Source organism: Thalassophryne amazonica, chromosome 1 (genome assembly GCF_902500255.1).
Source record: "Thalassophryne amazonica chromosome 1, fThaAma1.1, whole genome shotgun sequence".
NCBI classification, from domain to species: domain Eukaryota; kingdom Metazoa; phylum Chordata; class Actinopteri; order Batrachoidiformes; family Batrachoididae; genus Thalassophryne; species Thalassophryne amazonica.
This window is the reverse complement of record NC_047103.1, coordinates 14582232-14605606: the sequence shown is the minus strand read 5'-3', so window position 1 is coordinate 14605606 and position 23375 is coordinate 14582232. Positions and strand designations below refer to the sequence as shown.

Genomic DNA, 23375 nt, shown 5'->3' with positions numbered 1-23375 from the left:
ACTTTCTACTTTATCATGGCAAAAACAAAAGGATGAGGTGACAAGGTAGAAATGTTTGCTGGGATGCTCATGATCACGAGCCATCAGAGATAAATAACATTTTTCTTTTATGAACTGGAAATATAGTACAATTCCCTGCTTGATTTGATGATGGCCTAATGACTAGAACTGCAATGGATAATTGATTTATTAATGATTGACTATTCAATTCATCTCCATTTTCATAAGTTTAAACATGTCAGTTGTGTTTGTGCATGTATGTATGTGCTATGCATATTCTGTGGAGGCAAAAATGATTTTAAGTCAAAGTATCTGAGATGGAAATAAAGTCAAGAAATTGGCAGATTAAAATAACAGGCTTTTAATTAGAGGCCTCGAAGACGCAATAGTCAAAATCAGAACAGCAGGATTTTGAATAAGTGTGTGTGCCCAGAACATATCTGAGGGTTCTCTTTTGTTCATTCATAGAAAGGCAGGGTTGCTGCAAATAGTCACATACATATTTACCAGTAGATGAAAGTTTCGCATGAAAACTCTCACTGAAAATGAATGTTATCACAGTTTCTGGTGTGCAGGAGATGGGAGGGAAGGTCACACACAAACAATGTGGTTATTAATGCAGCTGCTTAGCTCATTAGGTTACATGGGGCCTTCAGTAAATACAGTGAGGAAAATAAGTATTTGAACACCCTGCGATTTTGCAAGTTCTCCCATTTAGAAATCATGGAGGGGTTTGAAATTTTCATCTTAGGTGCATGTCCACTGTGAGAGACATAATCTAAAAAATAATAATAATAAAAAATAAAAAAAATCCAGAAATCACAATGTATGATTTTTTTTTTTTTTTATATATATATATATAATTTATTTGTATGTTACTGCTGCAAATAAGTATTTGAACACCTACGAACCAGCAAGAATTCTGGCTCTCACAGACCTGTTAATTTTTCTTTAAGAAGCCCTTTTATTCTGCACTCTTTACCTGTATTAATTGCACCTGTTTGAAATTGTTACCTGTATAAAAGACACCTGTTCACACACTCAGTCAATCACACTCCAACCTGTCCACCATAGCCAAGACCAAAGAGCTGTCTAAGGACACCAGGGACAAAACTGTAGACCTGCACAAGGCTGGGATGGACTACAGGACAACAGGCAAGCAGCTTGGTTGAAGACAACAACTGTTATGATTATTTATTAGAAAGTGGAAGAAACAAGATGACTGTCAATCTCCCTCGGTCTGGGATTCCATGCAAGATCTCACTTTGTGGGGTAAGGATGATTCTGAGAAAGCTCAGAACTACACAGGAGGACCTGGTCAATGACCTGAAGAGAGCTGGGACCACAGTCACAAAGATTACATTAGTAACACATGATGATGTCATGGTTTAAAATCCTGCAGGGCAGCAAGGTCCCCCTGCTCAAGCCAGCACATGTCCAGGCCCATTTGAAGTTCACCAGTGACCATCTGGATGATCCAGATGAGGCATGGGAGAAGATCATGTGGTCAGATGAGACCAGAATAGAGCTTTTTGGAATCAACTCCACTTACCATGTTTAGAGGATGAGAACAACCCCAAGAAAACCATCCCAACTGTGAAGCATAGGGGTGGAAACATCATACTCTGGGGGTGTTCTTCTGCAAAGGGGACAGGACGACTGCACCGTATTGAAGGGAGGATGTATGGGGTCATGTATTGCAAGATTTTGGCAAACAACCTCCTTCCCTCAGTAAGAGCATTGAAGATGGGTCATGGCTGGGTCTTCCAGCATGACAATGACCCCAAACACACAGCCAGGGCAACTATGGAGGGGCTCCGTAAGAAGCATTTCAAGGTCCTGGAGTGGCCTGGCCAGTCTCCAGACCTGAACTCAATAGGAAATCTTTGGAGGGAGCTAAAACTCCAAACCTGAAAGATTTGAAGAAGATCTGTGTGGAGGAGTGGACCAAAATCCCTGCTGCAGTGAGTGCAAACCTGGTGAAAACCGACAGGAAACGTTTGACCTCTGTAATTGCAAACAAAGGCTACTGTACCAAATATTAACATTGATTTTCACAGGTGTTCAAATACTTATTTGCAGCAGTAACATACAAATAAATTATTAAAAAAATCATACATTGTGATTTCCGGATTTGTTTTTAGATTATGTCTCTCACAGTGGACATGCACCTAAGATAAAAATTTCAGACCCCTCCGTGATTTCTAAGTGGGAGAACTTGCAAAATTGCAGGGTGTTCAAATACTTATTTTAATCACTGTAGTTAAATGCAAAAGTTTTAGGCGGGCTATGTGTAAGACATTAAATGAATAATTTTGACACTACAATTCCAAATTCATTGATTCTGGCTTAAATATGAGTATTTTCTGCTTTCAGTACCAATTTCTTTCCTCTTCTTGGAGAATGAACTGACTATCTTTGTGTTGTGGACAAAACAAGACATTAAAGGACATCTTGTTGGGTTTTGGGAGACACTGATCAACATTTTTCACTGCTTTTGATATTTTGATATTTTATGTCCCCACTGTTTTTGAAATTTGTCTGTGGTTGGCTCTCTTTATGTTTGTTCCCCACGAATGCCCTGGATCAGAGTTTGGACCATGACGAGGTTCCCTCACGAGTCTTTACTGTACTGTGCCATACTCTTTCCGTCTCGTGATGATTGATCTTAATTGAAGTTTAAGGGATGTGTGATGCTTGAAATCAACCTTGTATCTTTTCTTTGCTTACTTTTCAATGAAAAACAAATGAAAAGAATAAGGAAAGAAAATACAGAACTCCTTAAACAGCCAGTCACTTTTTTGTGCCTTGAAGATTTAAAAAAAAAAAAAAAAAAGTGCTGTAATTCCTGTAATATTCATCCAGTTCAGATGCGATTACACAGAAATTAAAGTTGGATGCTCTGAGCTCATATTTATCATTTCCTTTCAATGCTAATATATGCTGTGACACTGCTGCGACTGTGTGACATTTGAAATCAAAAAATGAGGGAATAATGAAACAAGATACAGAAACATGCTTAAAAAAGAACCTGAGCTCATGTTTAAATACTGTATGTATGGCCCAAAAACTAAATCTCTTCTTTGATGCCATAATTCAAAGTATCTTTATCTTTTCTCCTTCTTTGTGAATACTAGAGATGCCGGTGCCAGAGCAGCCTGTAGAGCAGGAAAAGGGGGCCATGGTCCCCCCTGTGTTGCCAGCCTCCAATGGAGACAGATCTGAGACGGAGACAACCTCTTCTATCCTCGCCTCTGTCAAAGAGCAGGTAGGCACTCTTCCATGCGTGTTTTGTAACGTTTACAAACCCGTATTATATTGTATGTCAGGCAGGCTTTGGATGCTGGTTCCAGTTCTTTATTGTGCTCGTTGCCTTTTAAAGTATTTGAAAAGCTGGTTTTAAGGCCGAGCAGAAGGTGGTTGCCATTGTTCAGAGTGAAAGGCGCTCTGGTGGTTCAAAGTGTTTAAAAGAAACCAAAGATTGATGGTTGCCAAGGCAATTCGACACGGTAATGGATAGAAATGACTGAGATTACGTTGTAAGAGCTGCAGTTAAGTAGACGTAATTGAGAAAACCATTAAAATTAAGGCAGTTACATGACTGTGGGTGTTGGAAGGTAGCTCGAGCCCTGCAAGGAAACAGCCACGGCTGTGATGCTGCCTGCTTTCAGGTTAGGAGGAAGGATGAGGATGAGAAAAGAAATGGAGGAAAGGGAATAGGAAGCATGAAATGCATTTATAATACAGGTGACTATAATTGATGATTATTTTCGTAGCTCAGTGGAATAAGGAGTGAGGCTGCCAATGTTTCCTGATCGCACTGCTTGTTTGTATCTTTGGATAAGACATTTCATCTGAACGTTCTCAGTCCACCCAGATGTAAATGGGTACCAGCTTTAGCTGTGGAAGGAACCATCCAGCCTGTTTCCTGGACTCATTGAATTCATATTTCGATATCCCGGGATAAACACCGGCTCCAATTGGTACAACATTCATCGATGAATCTTAATACAAAAATGTTATTAGACAAATGCACAGTGTTGCCATTAATAGTTGTACGCTCCAAATCTGATCATTTCTGGAAAACTTCTGTCATTGTCCCACACTCCTGAGACACGCAGTCTCGGAAAACTGGAGATTCTAAGGTGAAGGCAGGGGTGAATGGTTGTCTGTGGATATGCATTATCCCTGTGATAGACTGGTAATATATGCAGGGAGTTTCTTGTCTTATATCCTATGACTGATGGGAGAGCAGCCCACAAGTCTCACAGAAGGGTTGAAGGGATGGAGAAGTAGATCAATGTCTTCTAGGTTATTTTACATCAGTTATTTGTCAAAATTATGCTCTTCACTTTTGTGAAGCAAACACTCTAGGACAAGATTAGAAGCTCGAATATGTGGGAGGGACTCAGGGTAGAGGCAATTCTTTGTCACATCAGAAAGAGCCAGCAGAGTCGGGCATCTGATGAGGATGTGCCTGGTCTCTACCAGAGGAGGTCTTCTAGGCACATCCAACTGGGAAGAAGCCCCTGGGAAGACCCAGGACATGGTAGAGGGATTATATCTACCACCTGGAAAAATGGCAGAAAATGAATGAATGAACGCTATGATTTGTGTTATTGGTTGCGTGTTGGTATTTTGTGTTATGTACACTCATGCCGGTAATGCATTACTCTAATTTGACCACTTTTTTCCAGTAATGAGTAATCTAATGCGTTAATCTTTCCAAATCACTAATCAGATTAAAGTTACTTGTCCGTGTCACTGTGTGTTACTATTATTATTGTATTGTGGGTTGATCACAGCTTTAAAACCAGTGTCCCAATGAGATGAGCTGCTGCACAGAGCCGCATCCACTGTACACCTCAGCCCCGAGTTGAAGAACAGGATGACATGATGTAAAAACCGCTGATAAAACTCTTACCTGCCAATCTGGTCATCTTTTCTATATAAATAAATGTGATGCATTCTTCTGCTGAAACAGCAAGCCAGGAGTGAATCCATGCGGGATGGGAACGTGGGGAGGGACGTGGCTCTTCACAACAGCCCTAGATAAAGGTTCACTTTTGAAGACATTTTTTCATACTATTACTACTACTAATGCTACTTATAATAATATTAATAATAAGCAATAAATAATTTTAACAACCAAAATGTTTAGAAAGAATTTAATAGTTACATTTACAAACAATGTATGTTAGAAATTGTAAGTTTTACATTTACAGTGCTGTCAACATTTAAATATCAGGTCAAGAAAGATGCCTTTATTTTATTTTCATAAAACAAGGATTTATGTTCATTGAAGTTAAGAAAGGGTGATTATAAAGTGAGTATTGGCAAAACAGGTTATCATTTTCATGTTGAGGTGGCGGGGGGGGGGGGGGTGTTGTCAGCAGCTGCTGAAAGTAACTAATAAAGTAACGGTAACACTTTATATTAACTGCACGCTGTAAAGCATTTATAAAGTGTAAGTAAATGCTTAAGTAACTACTTGTAAAACATTTACAAAGCTTTCTTTTTATTACCTACTCATTGGTAAGAACATAAATCGATGGCTTAATAATTATTAATATCAAATATGTAATGTCTTTATAAAACATTTATAAATGTTTTTTATATTCTCTATAAACCATTTAAGAAAAATTGATCATTAATAGTTCATCATTTACAAATGTAAAACCAGACACTATTCATTAGTGATAAAATACTTTACAAATCATATATTTTGTCTTTACATTTTTCCTCACAAATTATTAAGCCTTTACTAAGCATTAATAAACCATTAGTTGATGCTCAATCTATCAGTTATAACATTTGTAAAGATTGCATTAACTACTTATCGTTATTCCTCATTACTTTATGTATCATTTGTTAATAATGCACAAAGCTCAAGTCTCTTTCCCCATCACTGCATTACATGCAGTTTTAAAGACTTTATCTATGTATGAATTTGTTTTATAACATTTGTATATGCTTAATATATATATTAATCGCAATATCAAACAGTTGACAATTCACTTTTATCTGCCCATTTATAAATGCTTATCAGTACAATTGTAAATTAAAAATACTATTATAAAGCCTTTACAAGCTGTTGGTAAAGTGTTTGGTGTGAGCTTAACTAAAGTGATGGTTAAATTTGCATGATAACTCATTTATAGATGCTATTTATGTGTTGTGCAGCGTCATCAACAGTTGAACAATTCACTTTTATATATGCATTCATAAATACTTATCAATGCATATTTTGTTTTGAGGAATTGGGACAGCAGTGTTAGACGAGCAGTGCGGGTTCATTCGTCGTGAAATGTTAGTGTTCGGTTAGGAGGTGTTGTCAATTTGTGAGTCATTGCGCCACCATTAGTTGCTAACCAATAGCTAAACATGGGTTCAGAATGGGTTGCCATTAGCCGCTAGGCGATAGTGGCTAATCGATTACCTGGTATTAAAAAACTAACAAGCTTTTACATCCAACAATATAAATTCATATCGATCAAGCACGTAGCCTCTCGGACGGAAACAAATCATTCGCTTAATGGTTTTCAACCTTAGAATACATTAAGCAGTTAGATTTGGTACGACAACAGTTAGCCAATGCAGCTTTAGCCTAGCTTTAGCTAACACTTATGTGCATAGCTGATTAACCATCGTTTTCGGTGAAGTTTCCGCTCACCACTGCGAACTGTGAATCGGTTCTCCCCCTTGGATTTACCTGATGTGAATTCTCCGAGCCCACAAGTGACTTCCACTCCTATCTCCAGGCCGAAACCGGACACCGGACTTTAGTGATAGGGGATTCTATCACCCGCAAAGTGAGGTTACAGACGCCGGCTGACGTTAAATGTATTCCTGGGGCCAGATCTCCCGACATGCATCCCATCTTAGGGTACTGATGCTGCAGAAGGAAGACAGACGAAGGAACATGACATGAGATATAGTCACATAGTTATTCACGTCGGCACCAATGATATCAGGATGAAGCACTCAGAGGTCACAAAAATGGACATAGAGAGGACTTGTGACCTTGCCAAAAAGATGTGTTGGCATCGATTAATAGTCTCTGGTCCCCTCCCCTCCTGGGGTACTGGTGAGGCGTTTAGCAGTTTGACATCAATAAATAGGTGGCTGGCGCAGTTTTGTCAACAGCAAGGTTTTAGCTTTATTGATAACTGGCCTTCATTCTGCAGCCGCCGTGGCCTGATGATGCCGGACGGCTTCCACCCTACTGGGGAAGCGCCACCATCTTGTCTGCGAACATAGATAGAGCTCTGCAGGGAGAGTAACATTAGGAATCTACAGCAGGCCATGGAGCAGGTGATTAGAGACCCTGCAAGGCTTATGACAAATGTGGGTGTGGAATCCATTAGCTTAGCGGGGAAATTAGTGCAGAAAATCCACTATGGTGATAGTGCAGTTTATCTGCCAGGGAGGGAAATTCAACAAGTTGAGACTGTGGCCTGCTCCCATAGACGTGTCCATAAAAATCATAGAGGGATATGCTTTGCAAACTTAATACCTATTACTATATTGGATCATGTTGAAATTGAGGATGGCCCAGTGGTTGTTACAGTAATAGCAAAGATTTTGTCTGCTACCTACAACGCGCGTGGAATGTCTCAAACCTAAACCTACTTGTAGGCATCTTATATATGCTACTCTGGAACCACCCCTAAACCCGAACAGTTCAACTGTCAACCCCACTGAGGTCCTTAGACTGGGTCTCATTAACATAAGATCACTGTCCTCAAAATCATTGTTGATTAATGATTTAATTATTGATCATCACTTAGATATGATTGGGTTATGTGAAACCTGGCTTAAACCTACAGCTGTCCTCTCCTTAAATGAAGCCTGCCCACCAGCATATACATTTAGTCACGTCCCTCGTTATGCGAAGCAAGGTGGGGGTGTTGCTCTTATTTATAAATCTAGGTTTAGCTTATTAGCTGTTGGGGGTCACAAATATAACTCGTTTGAGCATCTGATTCTCCGCTCCGCTCAGGATATTACACATTGCCAAGGTCAGAAGAATAAAAATCAGCCGTATTACTTTGTCACTGTATATAGGCCTCCTGACCCATATTTTGAATTCTTAGATGAATTTGGTGCGTTCATCTCTAACTTGTCAACTAGAGCAGATAACATTCTGATCATTAGTGACTTTAACGTTCATATAAATAAGCCTTCTGATCCCCTCTGCAAATCATTTATGGAAATTGTGGATGCATTAGGATTTCGGCAATGCATTTGGGATTCGACGCACATTAGTGGAAATACCCTGGATCTGGTTCTCACACGTGGTATTGCTGTCATGGATATTGACATCATGCCTCTTACATCAGTGGTCTCTGATCACTCACTTAAGTTTACAGTTTCGCTGTCGTGTTTAGTGGAACAACAACCTTATTTATCACTGCAGCGATGCATAAACTCCTCAACTAAGACTGAACTAGAAGCTAGACTGCCTGATGTCTTAGCCTCACTTTTGACAAATACCCAGTCAGTAGACAGACTTGTGGATAGTTTAAACTCAGTGCTCAAAACGACACTCGACATGAGTGCACCACCTGTGTTGAAACCATGCTCCCCCAAATCACAGTCACCTTGGTTCAATGATTACCTGCATGACCTCAAGCATGAAGCAAGAGGTCTAGAACAGAAATGGCGTCGTTCAAAATTAGAAGTATTCCACCTTGCGTGGCATGATGCTATTTTAGACTATAAGCATGCATTATTGGCTACAAAGCGGACCTATTACTCTGATTTGATCAACAAAAACAAGCATAACTCAAAATTCTTGTTCGACACAGTGGCAACACTTATTCATGGACAACCATCTGTAGCTCACTCTCCTTTTACAGCACAAGATTTCCTAGATTACTTTGAGAAGAAAATAGATGACATTAGGTTGAACATATCCCAGCATGCCTTAACCCAGCCACTACACCATGCTATTGAGGTGGGCGCCACTACTGAGGTAATACCTAGATTTACAGAATTTGATAGTATCTCTCTAGGCATGCTGTTGAAACTCGTAACATCAACAAAAAGCACAACCTGTTTATTTGATCCTATACCAACAAAACTGTTTAAGGACCTGTGGCCCACTCTTGGGCCGATTGTGCTGGAAATTATTAATCTTTCTTTAACTTCTGGATCTGTTCCTAAACGTTTCAAATCTGCAGTGATTAAACCATTACTTAAGAAACCTAATCTTGACCCTAGTGTATTGAAAAACTATCGGCCGATATCAAATCTATCATTTTGCTCTAAAATTCTGGAAAAAGTGGTGTCACGGCATCTTACTGAGAACTAGAAGCACTCAGAGAGTGCAAACCTCTGCCAAGGCCATGGGGTCACTGACGCCATTACATCTACACGCCGTGGAATCATTGAACCTATAAAAGTCTAACAATGATGTGTGACTGGATAGCATGTATCCTTAGTGCTTGGCATCACAGTTTATTGCAACTTGCACCTTTCCCAGAAGCTACTGTCATCTGAGCACTGATATTGATATTGCATGTGCTTATAGACAAAAACAAATAAGAGACAAAATTCTATTTATTATTCAGCTAAACTGCAAATATATGAATTTTTTAACATTTATGAAACACTTCTCTAAACAAGGCCATAGGGTCACTGACCCTAAAGAGATCCTCTCCTTGGCACAGTGATCTATTTCTTTTTGTCTCTTTCTCTAAAATTGTATATAATAATCATTAGATTATTAATAAATAAACAAAAATAAATTTAAGAAATATTACAATTTGAAAACAAATGCACCCGAACGTGATGACAGCTGCAACTGCTTAATGCTAACTTTTAACATTGAAAATGCCATAGACATGCTAACATGTTAGGATCGGGATCGTGAACCGGATCACCACTAAAATTTAATCACTTGTTCCTCTTCTCATTTCCAACCACTCCACAAAATTTCATCAAAATCCGTTCAAAACTTTTTGAGTTATCCTGCTGACAGACAGACAGACAAACAAACAAACGCAACCGAAAACATAACCTTCTTGGCAGAGGTAATAATCTCTTTGAGCCACTGCAGTCTGCTTTTAGAAAATCTCATTCCACAGAGACGGCTATCCCTAAAGTGGTGAATGATCTTCTGCTTACAATGGATTCGGACACCACTACGGTCCTGCTGCTGTTAGATCTCAGTGCTGCATTTGATACAGTGGATCATCATATTCTACTTGATAGGCTGGAAAAATCATTTTGGGATTACTGGGAGTGCCCTTGCATGGCTGACGTCATACTTGACCAGTCGTTGTCACTGTGTTTTGTACAGTAACACTGTGTCTAACCTTAGTGACATGAAATTTGGGGTTCCGCAGGGGTCTGTCTTAGAGCCCCCTGCTTTTCTCCCTTTATATAGCACCCCTTGGGCACATATTGCAGTGTTTTGGGATTACCTTTCACTGCTATGCAGATGATACTCATTTATATATGCTGATAACTGCTGGTAATCTCATTCATATAAAATCCTTAGAAGATTGCCTTGCAGCAGTGAGAAGTTGGATGTCTAGAAACTTTCTACTTTTAAACTCTGAAAAGACTGAAATGATGGTTCTTGGTCCAGTGAGACATCGGCATCAATTTGACCAGTTAACACTCAGCCTAGGCTCGTGTGTCATACATCACACTGACAAAGTGAGGAACCTTGGGGTAATTTTTGATCCTTCATTGTCCTTTGGCCTCCATATTAGAAATATTACTAGGACTGCTTTCTTCCACCTGCGAAATATAGCAAAGATTCATCCCATCCTGTCTATGGCTGATGCTGAGACCCTGATCCATGCATTCATCTCTTCTAGATTGGACTACTGCAATATTCTATTTTCTGGTTTACCCCAGTCTAGCATTAGGGCTCTCCAATTGGTTCAGAATGCTGCAGCCAGACTTTTGACACGAAGCAGAAAGTTTGACCACATTACACCTATTTTGGTGTCTCTTCACTGGCTTCCTGTCCCAGTGAGGTCAGATTTTAAGGTTCTGCTACTAGCCTATAAAATTATTCATGGACTGGCATGTCCCTACCTAGCTGACCTAATTAAACCTTACGTACCGGCTCGGGTTTTACGTTCTCAGGGTGCAGGACTACTTTGTGTCCCTAGGGTGAATAAGAAGTCTGCGGGTCATAGAGCTTTCTCTTATCGTGCCCCTGTTCTGTGGAATGATCTCCCTGCATCAATAAAACAGTCAGATTCTGTGGAGACTTTCAAGTCCAGACTTAAGACACACTTATTTTCCCTTTCATATGGCTAGCATACTGGTACAGTTTTATTTTACGCTTTTTACTCTTTTAATTCATGTTATTAGTAGTTGGAGCGGGCCGCGAACTCAACTTCACCTAAATTCTGGGTCTTTTAGTGAAGCTTAGGGCTAGTGGCCGGCGATCACCTTAGTATTTCTTCTGTTTTTCTTGTTGATTAATGCTGGCAAATTATACAGTATTTTTTGTCTTTCTGATGCCTGATTGTTTTTTCTCTGTTTAAGGTGCAGCTCCATCCAGAGATGGGAGTTGCATTTGCGTTGGCGACCCTCCTGTCCTGTGCACCAATGGCAATTCTTGCATATTCGTCCGTGATTTGTTCTGTGAATTATTTCTGTAATTTATGTTTGTAGCATGGCCCAAGCAGAGGGTCACCCCTTTGAGTCTGGTCTGCTTGAGGTTTCTTCCTTAGAGGGAGTTTTTTCCTTACCACTGTTGCTCTGGGGGTTGGTAAGGTTAGACCTTACCTGTGTGAAGCGCCTTGAGGCAACTCTGTTGTGATTTGGCGCTATATAAAAAAAATTGATTGATTGATTGATTGATTGATTTGGTGCTATATAAAGGGAAATAAATTAAAAATTGGAATTGTGCATGAGAATGCCAGTGATTAAGCAACATTAGTCCATACCATTCTAAAAATGGTTAAAACCAGTTTTTTTTTTTAAATCTTTCTCCTTGGACGTTCGTTGACAGTGAGAACAGAAACGGGAAGTGTCGTAGGACGTCTTCCTCGCCATTTTAATTTGTTGAAGAATTGTGAGCTGCTACCATATGTCGGCGATGTAGTATTCTTTGCACTTGGCGTTGCAGCCATTTGTCAGCGAGGTAAATAAAATCACATCTTATCTGGTTTGAAAAAACAGTAGGTTTATATTCCTTGAAACGATTGGGTGCATAAAATTAAGAAATTTATTTAATAACACATAAAATAAATAAATGATTTAAAAATGTAAATTAAGAAATTTAATAAAATAAAATAAAAATGAGGACTAATAAATTACAATAAACAAATTAATAACAAATTAATAATATTAATAATAATAAAAAAGATGGCACTGGGAAAAAGCACAGTATGAGGGCCTCCTTAACCGGAGGTACAATATTTGACAGAGCTAAAAAGAAAAAGAGGAAAGAATTAGAGAGCAGAAAGTAGGTAGCAGCTAAAAGAACAGAAGAGGAATGTTATGAACAAATAATAGGTGCAGAGAGAAGTCGTTATTGTGGGATTCTTAAATGGTTTACAGAAAATAAAAAAAATCATTTATAAATGTTTTATAAAGACATTACATATTTTGTTATTAATAATTATTAAGCCATCTATTAATAAAAAAGAATGATAAATAATTTGTGAGGAAAAAATGTAAAGACAATAAAATATGATTTGTAAAGTATTTTTATCACTAATGAATAGTGTCTGATTTTACATTTGTAAATGGTAAACTATTAATGATCAACTTTTCTTGAATGGTTTATAGATAATTAAAAAATATTTATAAATGTTTTATAAAGACATTACATATTTTGTTATTTATAATTATTAAGCCATCTATTTATGTTCTTACCAATGAGTAGCTAATAAAAAGAATGCTTTGTAAATGTTTTATAAGTAGTTACTTAAACATTTACTTATGCTTTACTAATGCTTTATAGTGTGCAGTTAATATAAAGTGTAACCAAAGTAACTTGTAATTTAACTTAGTTACTTTAATGATTACTCAGTTTTAAAAGTAAGTTACTTTTTCAAGGAGTCAGGCTGGGGGACTCCACCTCGTCTTCAGCCCCTCTTCATTGTGGAGTCCCCCAGGGTTCTGTCCTGGGACCCATCCTCTTTGCTCTATATCTCCTCCCACTCAGAGAGATTTTTAAAAAACATGACGTGGCCTACCATTTTTATGCTGATGATTGTCAAATCTACATGCCTATCGCTAAAAACAGCCTTTGCCCCCTGACACCCCTACTCGACTGTCTGTGTGATGTCAGGGCTTGGTTGTCACAGAATTTTTTAAATCTTAATGAGGGCAAGACAGAAGCTTTGTTGTTTGGAAGTGCCCTTGTTGACTTAGGACCTCTCAAGGATTTTGTACGAGCGATTTTAAATTTGATAAACAGTTCAATGGTGTTTTGAAATCGTGCTTTTATCATCTTTGTCTTTTGTCAAAGGTAAAACTGTTTTTATTTTTCAACCTTTTTGAACAAGTTGTGCTCTCTTTTATTTCAAGTCGTCTGGACTACTGTAACACACTTTATTTTGGCATCACCCAATGGGCTCTTTCCCGTTTGCAGTTAGTCCAGAACGCTGCAGCGTGACTTTTAACAGGGGCCTGGAAGCGTGATCACATAACCCCAATTCTTGCATTTTTGCACTGGCTTCCTATTAATTTTAGAATTGATTTTAAGATTTTATTGTTTGTTTTTAAAGCTTTGAATGGAATGGCCCCTCAATATATCACTGATCTCCTACAAATTTACTCTCCGGCGCGTACTCTGAGGTCTGAGGGCCATTTCCAGCTCGTGGTACCTAAGACGAGACTTAAAACCGGGGGGACAGGACTTTCTCTATGGCTGGCCCCAGACTTTGGAACGCTCTGCCCCTCCATGTCTGAACAGCCCCAACAGTGGAGTGTTTTAAGTCTCATCTGAAGACCCACTTTTATTCTCTGGTTTTTAACACTGCGCGAGTTGTGTGGTCCTCTGATTTGTTTTTGTTTTTATTTTGGTAGATTTTATTGGTTTTATCTTTTGTATGCTGTATGTATTTATTTATTTATCTTGCATATTCTGCTTATTTTTATTGTTAATTTTCTTATTTTTAATTTATTTCTTGATTATTTGGATTTTATCTATCGTGATTCTATGTGCAGCCCTTTGGAACGTCTTTGTTGTTAAATGTGCTATATAAATAAAGTGGATTGGATTGGATTGAAGGAGTAATCAGTAATTGGATTATTTTTTCAAAGTAACTGTGGCAACACTGGTTATGTACCATCTTGATATAAAATAGGGACGGCTTATCATATGTCTTTTGGTGGCTTTGCCAGAGGGGTAATCATCACCACACTGTTTACATCATTTCCAGTGGAAGCTTCTGACTTAGACTCTGCAGAATAACTGCTGATGTGTGTTTGTGGGTGGGAGTTGCGTTGACGGCCCTGGATACTCCAGGCGGATATGTTGTACAAGCTTGTGCAATTAAATGAGATTTCTGTGTGAGGTTGTTTATTTTATACTTCAATGAAATATAAAACGAACAGCCTGTCACGCTCGCAGTGCACGATGGCCACTTGAACAAAGAAAAGTTTGTGATTCGGGAGTCACTGTGGGGTGGGGCTGCGGGGGAGCGGCGTGGGGGGGGGGGGGGGGGGATGTCAAGATGACACTAATTGTCTGTTGTTGTTGTTGTTTGCTTTTTGTGCCTCTGACTTATTAGACGTGCTCACAACGTGTATGAAACAACACCTCGTGGAGCACCTCGCCTCTCTCTGATCTTACTTTTTAAATGTTCCTGTTAATCTTCCTCAGAAAACCTCTCACGTTACTGAGTCACTGAAGCGTGCACAGTTTATTCAGATCCTTGCACTGGACTGGATTTGAACCCACAGCCTCGCCTTCCCACTGAGGGAGCCAAAATACAGACATTACTCAAAAGGAAATAGATCACAGGAATCTTGCCATTGTTTAAATGTTCTTTTCTTCTGCAGCATGAGGAGCTTGGAACTCTTCTCTTGAGGAACGAACGTTTTTAAAATTCAAAATTAGCTCAGTCATCAAGGCATAGCGGCTGCTTTTGCGATTGGGTTTTGGAGTGACATGGGTTTTGTGTTGCAATAAGCCTAATCCACATAGAAGCACTTGAGAAGGGAAAACACTGCAGTGGAAGCTTGAAGATACTTTTCCCGTGTCCACATCATGCTTTCGCTGCTGTGATTCAGTCTAACTGCACCCTGTTGTGGGTTAAGTCCCTTTATTTCAGCTATAAAGACTTATATGGGTGTTTAACGACTAGTCACGTCTGTGGATCGTGCATGGTGGGACACCCGACAGCTCGGCCTGACCTTTACCAACTGAACATTCGATACCCAATATCTCTAACGTAAACAGGGGTTGGCTCTAAAAATCTGGAAATTTGCGGGAAAAATAGTTGTTTTTAGTGATGTAAACCAATGCACAAATTTGTGTAAATTTTATTTAGTATTAATAAAATATAATTACTCTAAATCAATAATAATGATAGTATTTATTTAAAATACATAAAGTATATTGTTTGAATTGCATAATAATTATGTTACCTATACAAGATAAATGGCATAGGTAACATAATTATTGTGCAATTCAAACAATTAAGTCCTTTAAACAATTAAGTTAGGATTAAATATTTCTGTGAGTGTGTGAAGAAGACAGTCAAAGTACTTTACAGTGAAGAATCACATTCACCCACTGATGTCAGCATGCTGCCATGCAGTGCAGTTAACTGCAACTTGGGGATTAAAGGTATTGCCCAAGGGTCCTTTGGGATTTTTTTGGTCTGACTTGCACTTGAACTGAGGATCGTCTAGTCTTAAGCCCTATCCAGTCTAGTCTTTAACCTTTATCAATTCTATTTATTTATATTGTGCTACATTACAAACTAAGTCACCCCAAGATGCTTCATAAGTGTAAGGTCTAACCTTACCCCAACCTCTAGACCATCAATTCCGCAAAGCAGACTAGTGCAGGAAGCCACCAAGACGATCATGACAACTGTGAAGGAGATTCAAGCTTCAGTGGCTGTGATGAGGGAGAATGTCCATATTGCTTCGCCAGTTACAGCACCACAGTCGAGTGGATCCAAGAACGTCTTTATTCGAAATGAAGACCTATGGAATTTAGATACAGTCTCCAGTGTGCCGTCTGGAGAACTCAAGCCTAGATTTCATATGTCAAGTAGCGAGACTGGTTTCAGGTACAAGTTTTTTTTCTATCTAGAAATATTTTGACTTTGAAGTAATAACTATGTACCTTGACTTTATTTTTAATTTATTTTTATATACAACTATAAACTTATATATGGGTTTTTTTTTTCCTTTGAGAGGGATTTTTTTTAAACAGGTGTGATTTATACTCCAGAAAATACTGTAATTGTCTTTCTGAAAGTTTAATTTTTTTTTTCCTATAAATTAGATCATGATCCCAGAATACACCTTGAGTAAATATAAACAAAAGGAAATTAAACTGTCTGTTTTTCAAAAGAATAGAGTATTAAATGACAAAGTAGGCCTCTGCACTGTATTTTTTTTTTCTTTTCCTCCCACGTTTGCCTTCAGTCGGTTCCTCGGTATGCCTGATACTGCGTCTAAATGTCTGAGTCTGATAGCTGCTCATTTATTGAGCACTAACTAATCAACTGTGTGGCGGTATCACTTGGGCAGAATGCATTTTTTTCCAGACCCATCTTGATCATTATGCATGTTTTTTTTTTCTTACATCAGCAACAGTGGAAAAATAGACCACAATGATGAGAAAGCTGTCAAATGTCTGCCTCTGGTTTGATGTAATGTGACGTTTAGCCCCACGCCTGAGTGCAGCCTATCAAAAACAGCAAAATTATGGATAACTTTGTGACAGGGATCATATGACTCCTGATGAGGTGTGCTGGAGCTTTGATGTGTGAGAACGGCGATTCCCATTTGAATATACTTCTCTTTCAAGTGTCCTCTGAACACGTCTCATCCAAACATTTTGTATAAATGCAGTAGCCTAGCAACAGTGGGGTGCTGGCATTTAGGGCCGCAAATAATTATTGAAAGAAAAAAAAAAACACAATAATTGATTATTTTCTTGATTCCTTCCTAGGCCTGTAGCATGACAAAAACGTGTGAAAAATGTTGATCAAAGTTTTAATGATGTCATAAACTGATATGTGTATATGTACTATTGTGTCTCAAAGACCTGTTATAAAGTGTGACCTAGAAAATGTGTAACGTTAATATGATAACAAGGTGATAGGTGGACTCCTTTACTGTGACACGGTATTCAGGCTTGAGCTAGATAATAGTACCCATGGACATGAAGACAAGTGGGGCTTTGGCAATCTGACATTTGACCCCAGTGACCTTGATCTTCACCCAAATGGCTCTGGCTGAGTGTGTGTCACCTTTGGGTCAATCAGATTGAAAATCAAATTCCTTGTACTTGACCTTTGCTAAAATGAGTTGGTTAAGGCCAGTTTTAGGGGCAGACGACGTAGACTACCTAGATTGGTATAAATCAGCCAAATGACCTGGGAGGATGAGGTCAATAAGCACACAGGCAGACATGACCTTGTCCCCAGTGATTGACCTTTGTCAAATTTAACCTTGCTGGGCAGTTTCAGAACCCACCTCCGTATGTGTACCAAGTTTGGTGTAAATTCAAGTGGAACAAATTTACATTTTGACCCCAGTGGCCTTCACCTCAGTGGCTGATTTTGGTAAATGTGATTTTGCCTGAACAGTTCAAGAACAAACTTCCATATGTGTGCCAAGTTTGGTAGATGAGTTGAATTTTTTTGATTATTTATTTTGACCTTGAGCCCAATGACTTTGGGTAAAACAAACCCTTCAAGGGCAGTTAGTTGTTGACATTCATGCACATTTCATGTTTAGTGGAAATCAGCCAAAGCAACTGGTGGGATTGTTGGAAATTTTCTATTAAGTTTGTCAAAAAAAATGTGATGCACATTTTTGACTTCCAGCAAAGCTGAACATGTGCCACAGTGCAAAATATTCACCACCTGAGAACACTGTTGATTGGCTGTCCACCGAACTTAATTTTTCCTGCTTTGCAGCTCATTTGCAACAGTTGGCGCCATTTGAGTTGCTCAAAATGCTTTGCACTATGTTGCATCATGTCTCTTACCTCAGGAAAACTCCACAGAGACCAATTTATCCCGTGCTGATTTTCCCCACTATCTATCAGTGTTGTGCATATTTTCACTTAGCTTCAGTTAATGTCCTCTTCTGTTTCTGGTTGTACGGCTTTAACCATTTAACTTTCTTTCTAATTCCACCATAAACTGTACATTTTCTCATGTTTTTTAATTCGTTATTGCCAATTAATACTTGTGTTTGTTTTAAATTCAAATTAGTTCATGAAAGTTTTGACATAGTTTTGATTTTTCTCTGAAAAATGCGATCAATCAATCAATCATATACTGGCCGTTTGGTGTTATGGTGGCAGTACGCTGCTTAAAAAATGGCCTCATTTTAATGTGCTCTAAAGTTTGGTAATGCAAATCAGACATAAATCAGTTTTGTGCCCTTGTTCATATTGTTTCTTTAACTATTTTTGACCCCTGCCATGTACGTTTTGTTGTTGCAGTGTGTTGGATATCCAAGTTTGCTGTTGTTGCAACCCTAACTCACAGCATTTCATGATGGCATCACAAAAGGTACATTATTAATCTACTGGTTTGTGATACCGCCATGAAAAGCACCACATTTTGTGGCGGGAGCAGAAATTCTTTTTGTGACGGGAGCACGAAATGCAGGGTGATGCGGCGGGTCTGGGACTGTTATGGTTAGGGGAAGGGAGAGGGTTGGGTTATGGTTGGGGTTAGGGGAAGGGGTAGGGTTAGAAACGGTAAAATACAACAACCGCATCATGAAAGTGTGACTCATTTTGTGACGGGAGCATGAAATAAAACCGTGAGGCTAGACTGGTTGTTGATGTTCTTGCTGACTCCCTTGGTTTTTGTTCTTAAATTTGTCAAATAGTCCATCACGTCAGCAAGTCTTGAGATATACTCTATTGATCTCACAGTGGAGAAATTATGTTTACACTCCAGTTACCTCAGACAGCAATTAGTCCACAATTATTACTTGTTTACTGTAATAATGGCACACATCAGAATTAAAGACAGCACATACACATTTGACATTGTTTATGTGCACTAAGTTTGAAGAAGTCAAAAAATCTGAATTGAGGCAAGTGGGTGAAGGTCACGCAGCAACCCTGAGATGTGCCGCCGTCAGCTTGGGGGGAGTAATGGGGGCTGCAGCTAAAACTGCACCGCCCCCGAAGATGGGGGAAGGAGTGACATGAGCAGACGCTGGAGTGGGGAGTGTTGATGGGGGATAGGAGCGGGGTGGGGGGAGGGGATGGAGCATGCTTCAGTCCTGTGAAAAGCAGTTTATTGTCTTTGTGAGTTGAGATAAGAAACAGCCAAATGATCCCCAGGCCGAACAAATTCCTCTGGAGGGAAAACAGTCGGGCAATTTGACCTTCAGGCTTGATAAGCCTGTAGTGTTATGGTTTGAGCAGTGAAAAACACTTTTTAACAGTTCCACTTGAACAACCAAATCTCAATTATGAATTAAGAATATTCACCGGCCTCTGAAATCTTCAGCTTCAACTGCAAGGCATACATCTGCTCCAAGATGTCATCCAATTTGCGTCTGAGTTCGAGTCATCGCAGTCTGAGAATGCACTGCCTTGCCAACCTCGTTAATCATGACGGACAAGCGAGGGGCCGTAGTTCTTGATGCCGCCGTCTTGCCAATTTTCTGGTAGATCAGGGCAGCACATAAGTCAAAAAGTACCAGCCCTGCTACCATAAGACCAAAAATGAATAAATCCTCGACGTCCTCAACGGAGAAAGGCGCCAAGCATGCCACACTCCAGGAACTCCAGGAGTCGAGAACATAGACCGCAGGATATGTTCCATCTGGGCAGGTAGGATCTCCCAGTCCTGACCTTCTTGTAGAAAAAATGGTGTCAGTAGCGTTCAGAGACCAGCTGATCAATTCCATGGTTAATCCAATATTATCCAATAGATCCAGTATCCAATATAATTTGAGGAATTCACAGTCTGGTGAAGTAGGGACTTGAAGGTTAAAGCAGAGAACAGAGATAAGGGAGAGTGGAGGAGATGCGACTGCCCTCATCGAGTCCCAAGCACAAATAATCTAGGGAGGTAACCTATGATGGATTGGTGTCCCGTCCCGCGGTGGTCATAGACTCTCAATCAGCCCACGTCGTGCTACCTGGGGATAAGCTCCAGGTTGATGGTCCTCGGCTTCTGCACAGGATTAACTTTCTCCAATTCAGCCCAGTTAGTTAACTAACTTACATTTCTCACAAAGTTCAGTCATAAACACGTCTGGCTCTTCTCTGCATTCTCAGAAGTGTTCAGCTTCTGGGCTCGATTGGCCATTCTTGATGCAGCATATGTATTCATATTTATATGCTGATTGCCTCTTAAGTTAACAAATTATTGTAGTTTTACACCTGAATATGATCTTTTAAATGACAAAATTGACATCTGCCTTTCAAGGTGGCTATATGGTTATTAGTGATGAAGTAATTCAGCACTTTATTTTCATACTTTTTATTTATGTATAATTAATGGAATTAGAATTTAAACCTTTGTTCGCTTGAATATTCCGCCATTTCTACCTTTCATAAGATGTTCTGCAAACATAAATCACTATTTTAACTGATCTGAGGATTGGAGGCATTGGCATCGGGAATCAATCAGACACTGTGTAATTAAAGATATAATCTCTTTGAGCATTATGCAGTTTGGCAAAATTTTGTGTGTGTGTGTGTGTGTTTTACCACTGTGATTTTGCTCCATATTAAAATAAAATCTAAATAATAATAATAAAAAAAACAGTCTAATGTGTTTGTTGTAAATGTCAATGCTGTGGTGATGTCTCATTGTTTGTTGGAGGACCTGAAATGACAATGACATTCTTGCAGTTTTAGTTTGTTACCATGATTGGGATTGTCACTGCCAGGGCAGTTCAAAGCTACCTTTGGTGGTCTTTAAATTTATCTGTCTTAATCAGAGGAAAGGGGAGGCCAGTAAAACAGAGGAGGACTGGTTGTCAGTACCCCCATAGGAGACAGCAGTGGTACGGTCGGCCTTGAATGCCTGTGGCGCCTCGTCTCCACTGTGTGATGGATGGCTGTTTCAGACAGGTATTGTTTTTAGTCATTCCTAGGTGACCATCCAGCCTCCACACATCACAGTGCATCTTGGAGTTGGGTTGCCAACAATTTAATTGACAATAACCTGACCAGGAAACAGGCGGTACTGGTTTGCAAGGTACATTTAGCAGACTCAGAATCCTGATTTTGACCCAACTTAAATCTTTTTGTATTCTTATATGTTCAGTATGAACAAAAACTTTTATAGAAAAAATGTATTTTAAACCACATGAACAATTTGTTTTTTTTTTTTTGACAACACTGTGACACTGGGAAACCATTTACATACGCTAATCTTAGCGTCATGGAGCAGCGGAAACTGAATTTCTATGAAGGTCTGTTGAATTTCTGAGAAACACTGAACCTTAAATTGTCACTGAAAGTATAAATCAAACAAACAAAAAGATGTAAAATGGAAACAAAGACAGCGACAGATACAATGAATAAACATGCTGTTTAGAAGAACTCTGGACAAACTATGGATATCTTTTATGTGAAGGTTTTAGACATGGCTAAGATGAAACAGTCTGCCGTAGCTATTGTCAAAGTTAGTAACAAGATTTTTATCTGGTGTTAATATTAATGTATTCATTTAAAGATTAACAATTTATAAAGTGTTACCAGTGTTATTATGTACATCAATATGTGTCAAAATCTACGTACATGTGGTGTTTTATTTTCACTTTCATTCAACAGAAAATGTTTATTTTAAACCTTTGAGAGTCGTGATAAGGTGGCCAAGAAGACGTACGCTTTCAAAAACAAATTGCATTGAGCCTTCACTAATAAAACACTATGGGTTTGGTCCAGCCCTTTTCGAAACTGTGCACTCCACATTTTTTGTGTTTTGCTTTCTACTTGTGTGTAGGAGTCTCTCTCTGCGTGTGTACTTGAGCATGCGTGGGTTATCCTGTTGTGATATAATAATAATAATAATAATAATAATAATACATTTTATTTGTTTTGCACCTTGCATTTCAAAGAAATCTCAAAGTGCTACAGCATGGATTTAAAACAGATTTTAAAAACAGATTTTGTACAGCTATTTCAAAAGATAAAATATCTAGAAGGCCTTTTGAAATAAAAATGTCTTGAGGCCTTTTTTAGGCCTAAAGACTTAGACCTAAAGATTTGGGGGGAAGCAGAGGTAATATCACGTATGAACCCATCTACAGGGATGACTCATGTCAACAGGCGCCGTGCGGTCAGGGTGGCCTTCTTTAGAAATGTAGGTCATCAGTCTGGAGATCCTTAACGGTGCAGTGTGGGATGTAGCTGTACACAAAAAGGTATAGAAAATCACTCCAGTAACTGACTGGTGTGAAATAAATCTCATTTTCTAACATTGATAAATAATACTTTATCCTGATTGGGGGTTTGTTATACAGAAGTGAAAGGTAAAACACCTGTTCTTTTTTTGTGTGTTCATTCAATGCCTGTTGGGCAGGAATTTGCAGTATTGCAGAAAAAGCGAATACATTTTTTGTTCTGGAGTTGGAAATACTTGTGGGGATTGATGTGGCAACCAAGAGGGTCTATTTATTTATTAAAATTTAAATGAATGGAATCTTTTCTTTGTTTTGTTTTTTTAATTGTATCCAAATAGGTTAAATTCTACCAATGCCAAGTTCCTTTCTTTGAGGAGTTTGCCTATTCTCCCCATGTCTAAGTATCTCAATACATCCATTGTTAAGCTACACGCTAACTAGCTCAGTTAGCTCGGCTAGTATCAGCTCTGTGTGTGTGTATGTGTGTGGGGGGCAGAATATATATATATATAGGTCATTTTTCAGAGTATGAATGATAACACAAAAAACTTTTTCACTCATGGTTAGTGGTTGACTGAAGCCATTTATTGTCAAACAACTGTGTTTGCGCTTTTTAAATCATAATGGCAACAGAAACTACCCAAATGACCCTGATCATAAGTTTACATCCCCCCTGTTCTTATACATTGTGTTGCCCCCTTTAACATCAATGACAGCTTGGAGTCTTTTTGTGGTGGTTGTGGATGAGACTTGTGTTTTAACTTGTACTTTTATGATATTTTATTATGGATTTTACCTATGGTTTAATTTTGTACTTTTCTAATGATATAGTCATTTATTTATTTATTTATGATTTTAATGCATTTAAT

The 23375-nt window shown here is 38.8% G+C and overlaps 1 protein-coding gene across 2 annotated transcripts in view; it reads left to right on the top strand.

Moving 5' to 3' along the window:
* ctnnd2a (catenin (cadherin-associated protein), delta 2a) overlaps positions 1-23375 on the top strand; it is a 923305-nt gene that overhangs the window by 126961 nt on the left and 772969 nt on the right. For both annotated transcript variants that reach the window (XM_034165435.1, XM_034165372.1), the window contains exon 2: positions 3138-3268. In XM_034165435.1, coding sequence (XP_034021326.1) covers positions 3140-3268 — 129 coding nt within the window. In that variant the 5' untranslated portion in view covers positions 3138-3139. The remainder of the gene's footprint in view (positions 1-3137; positions 3269-23375) is intronic.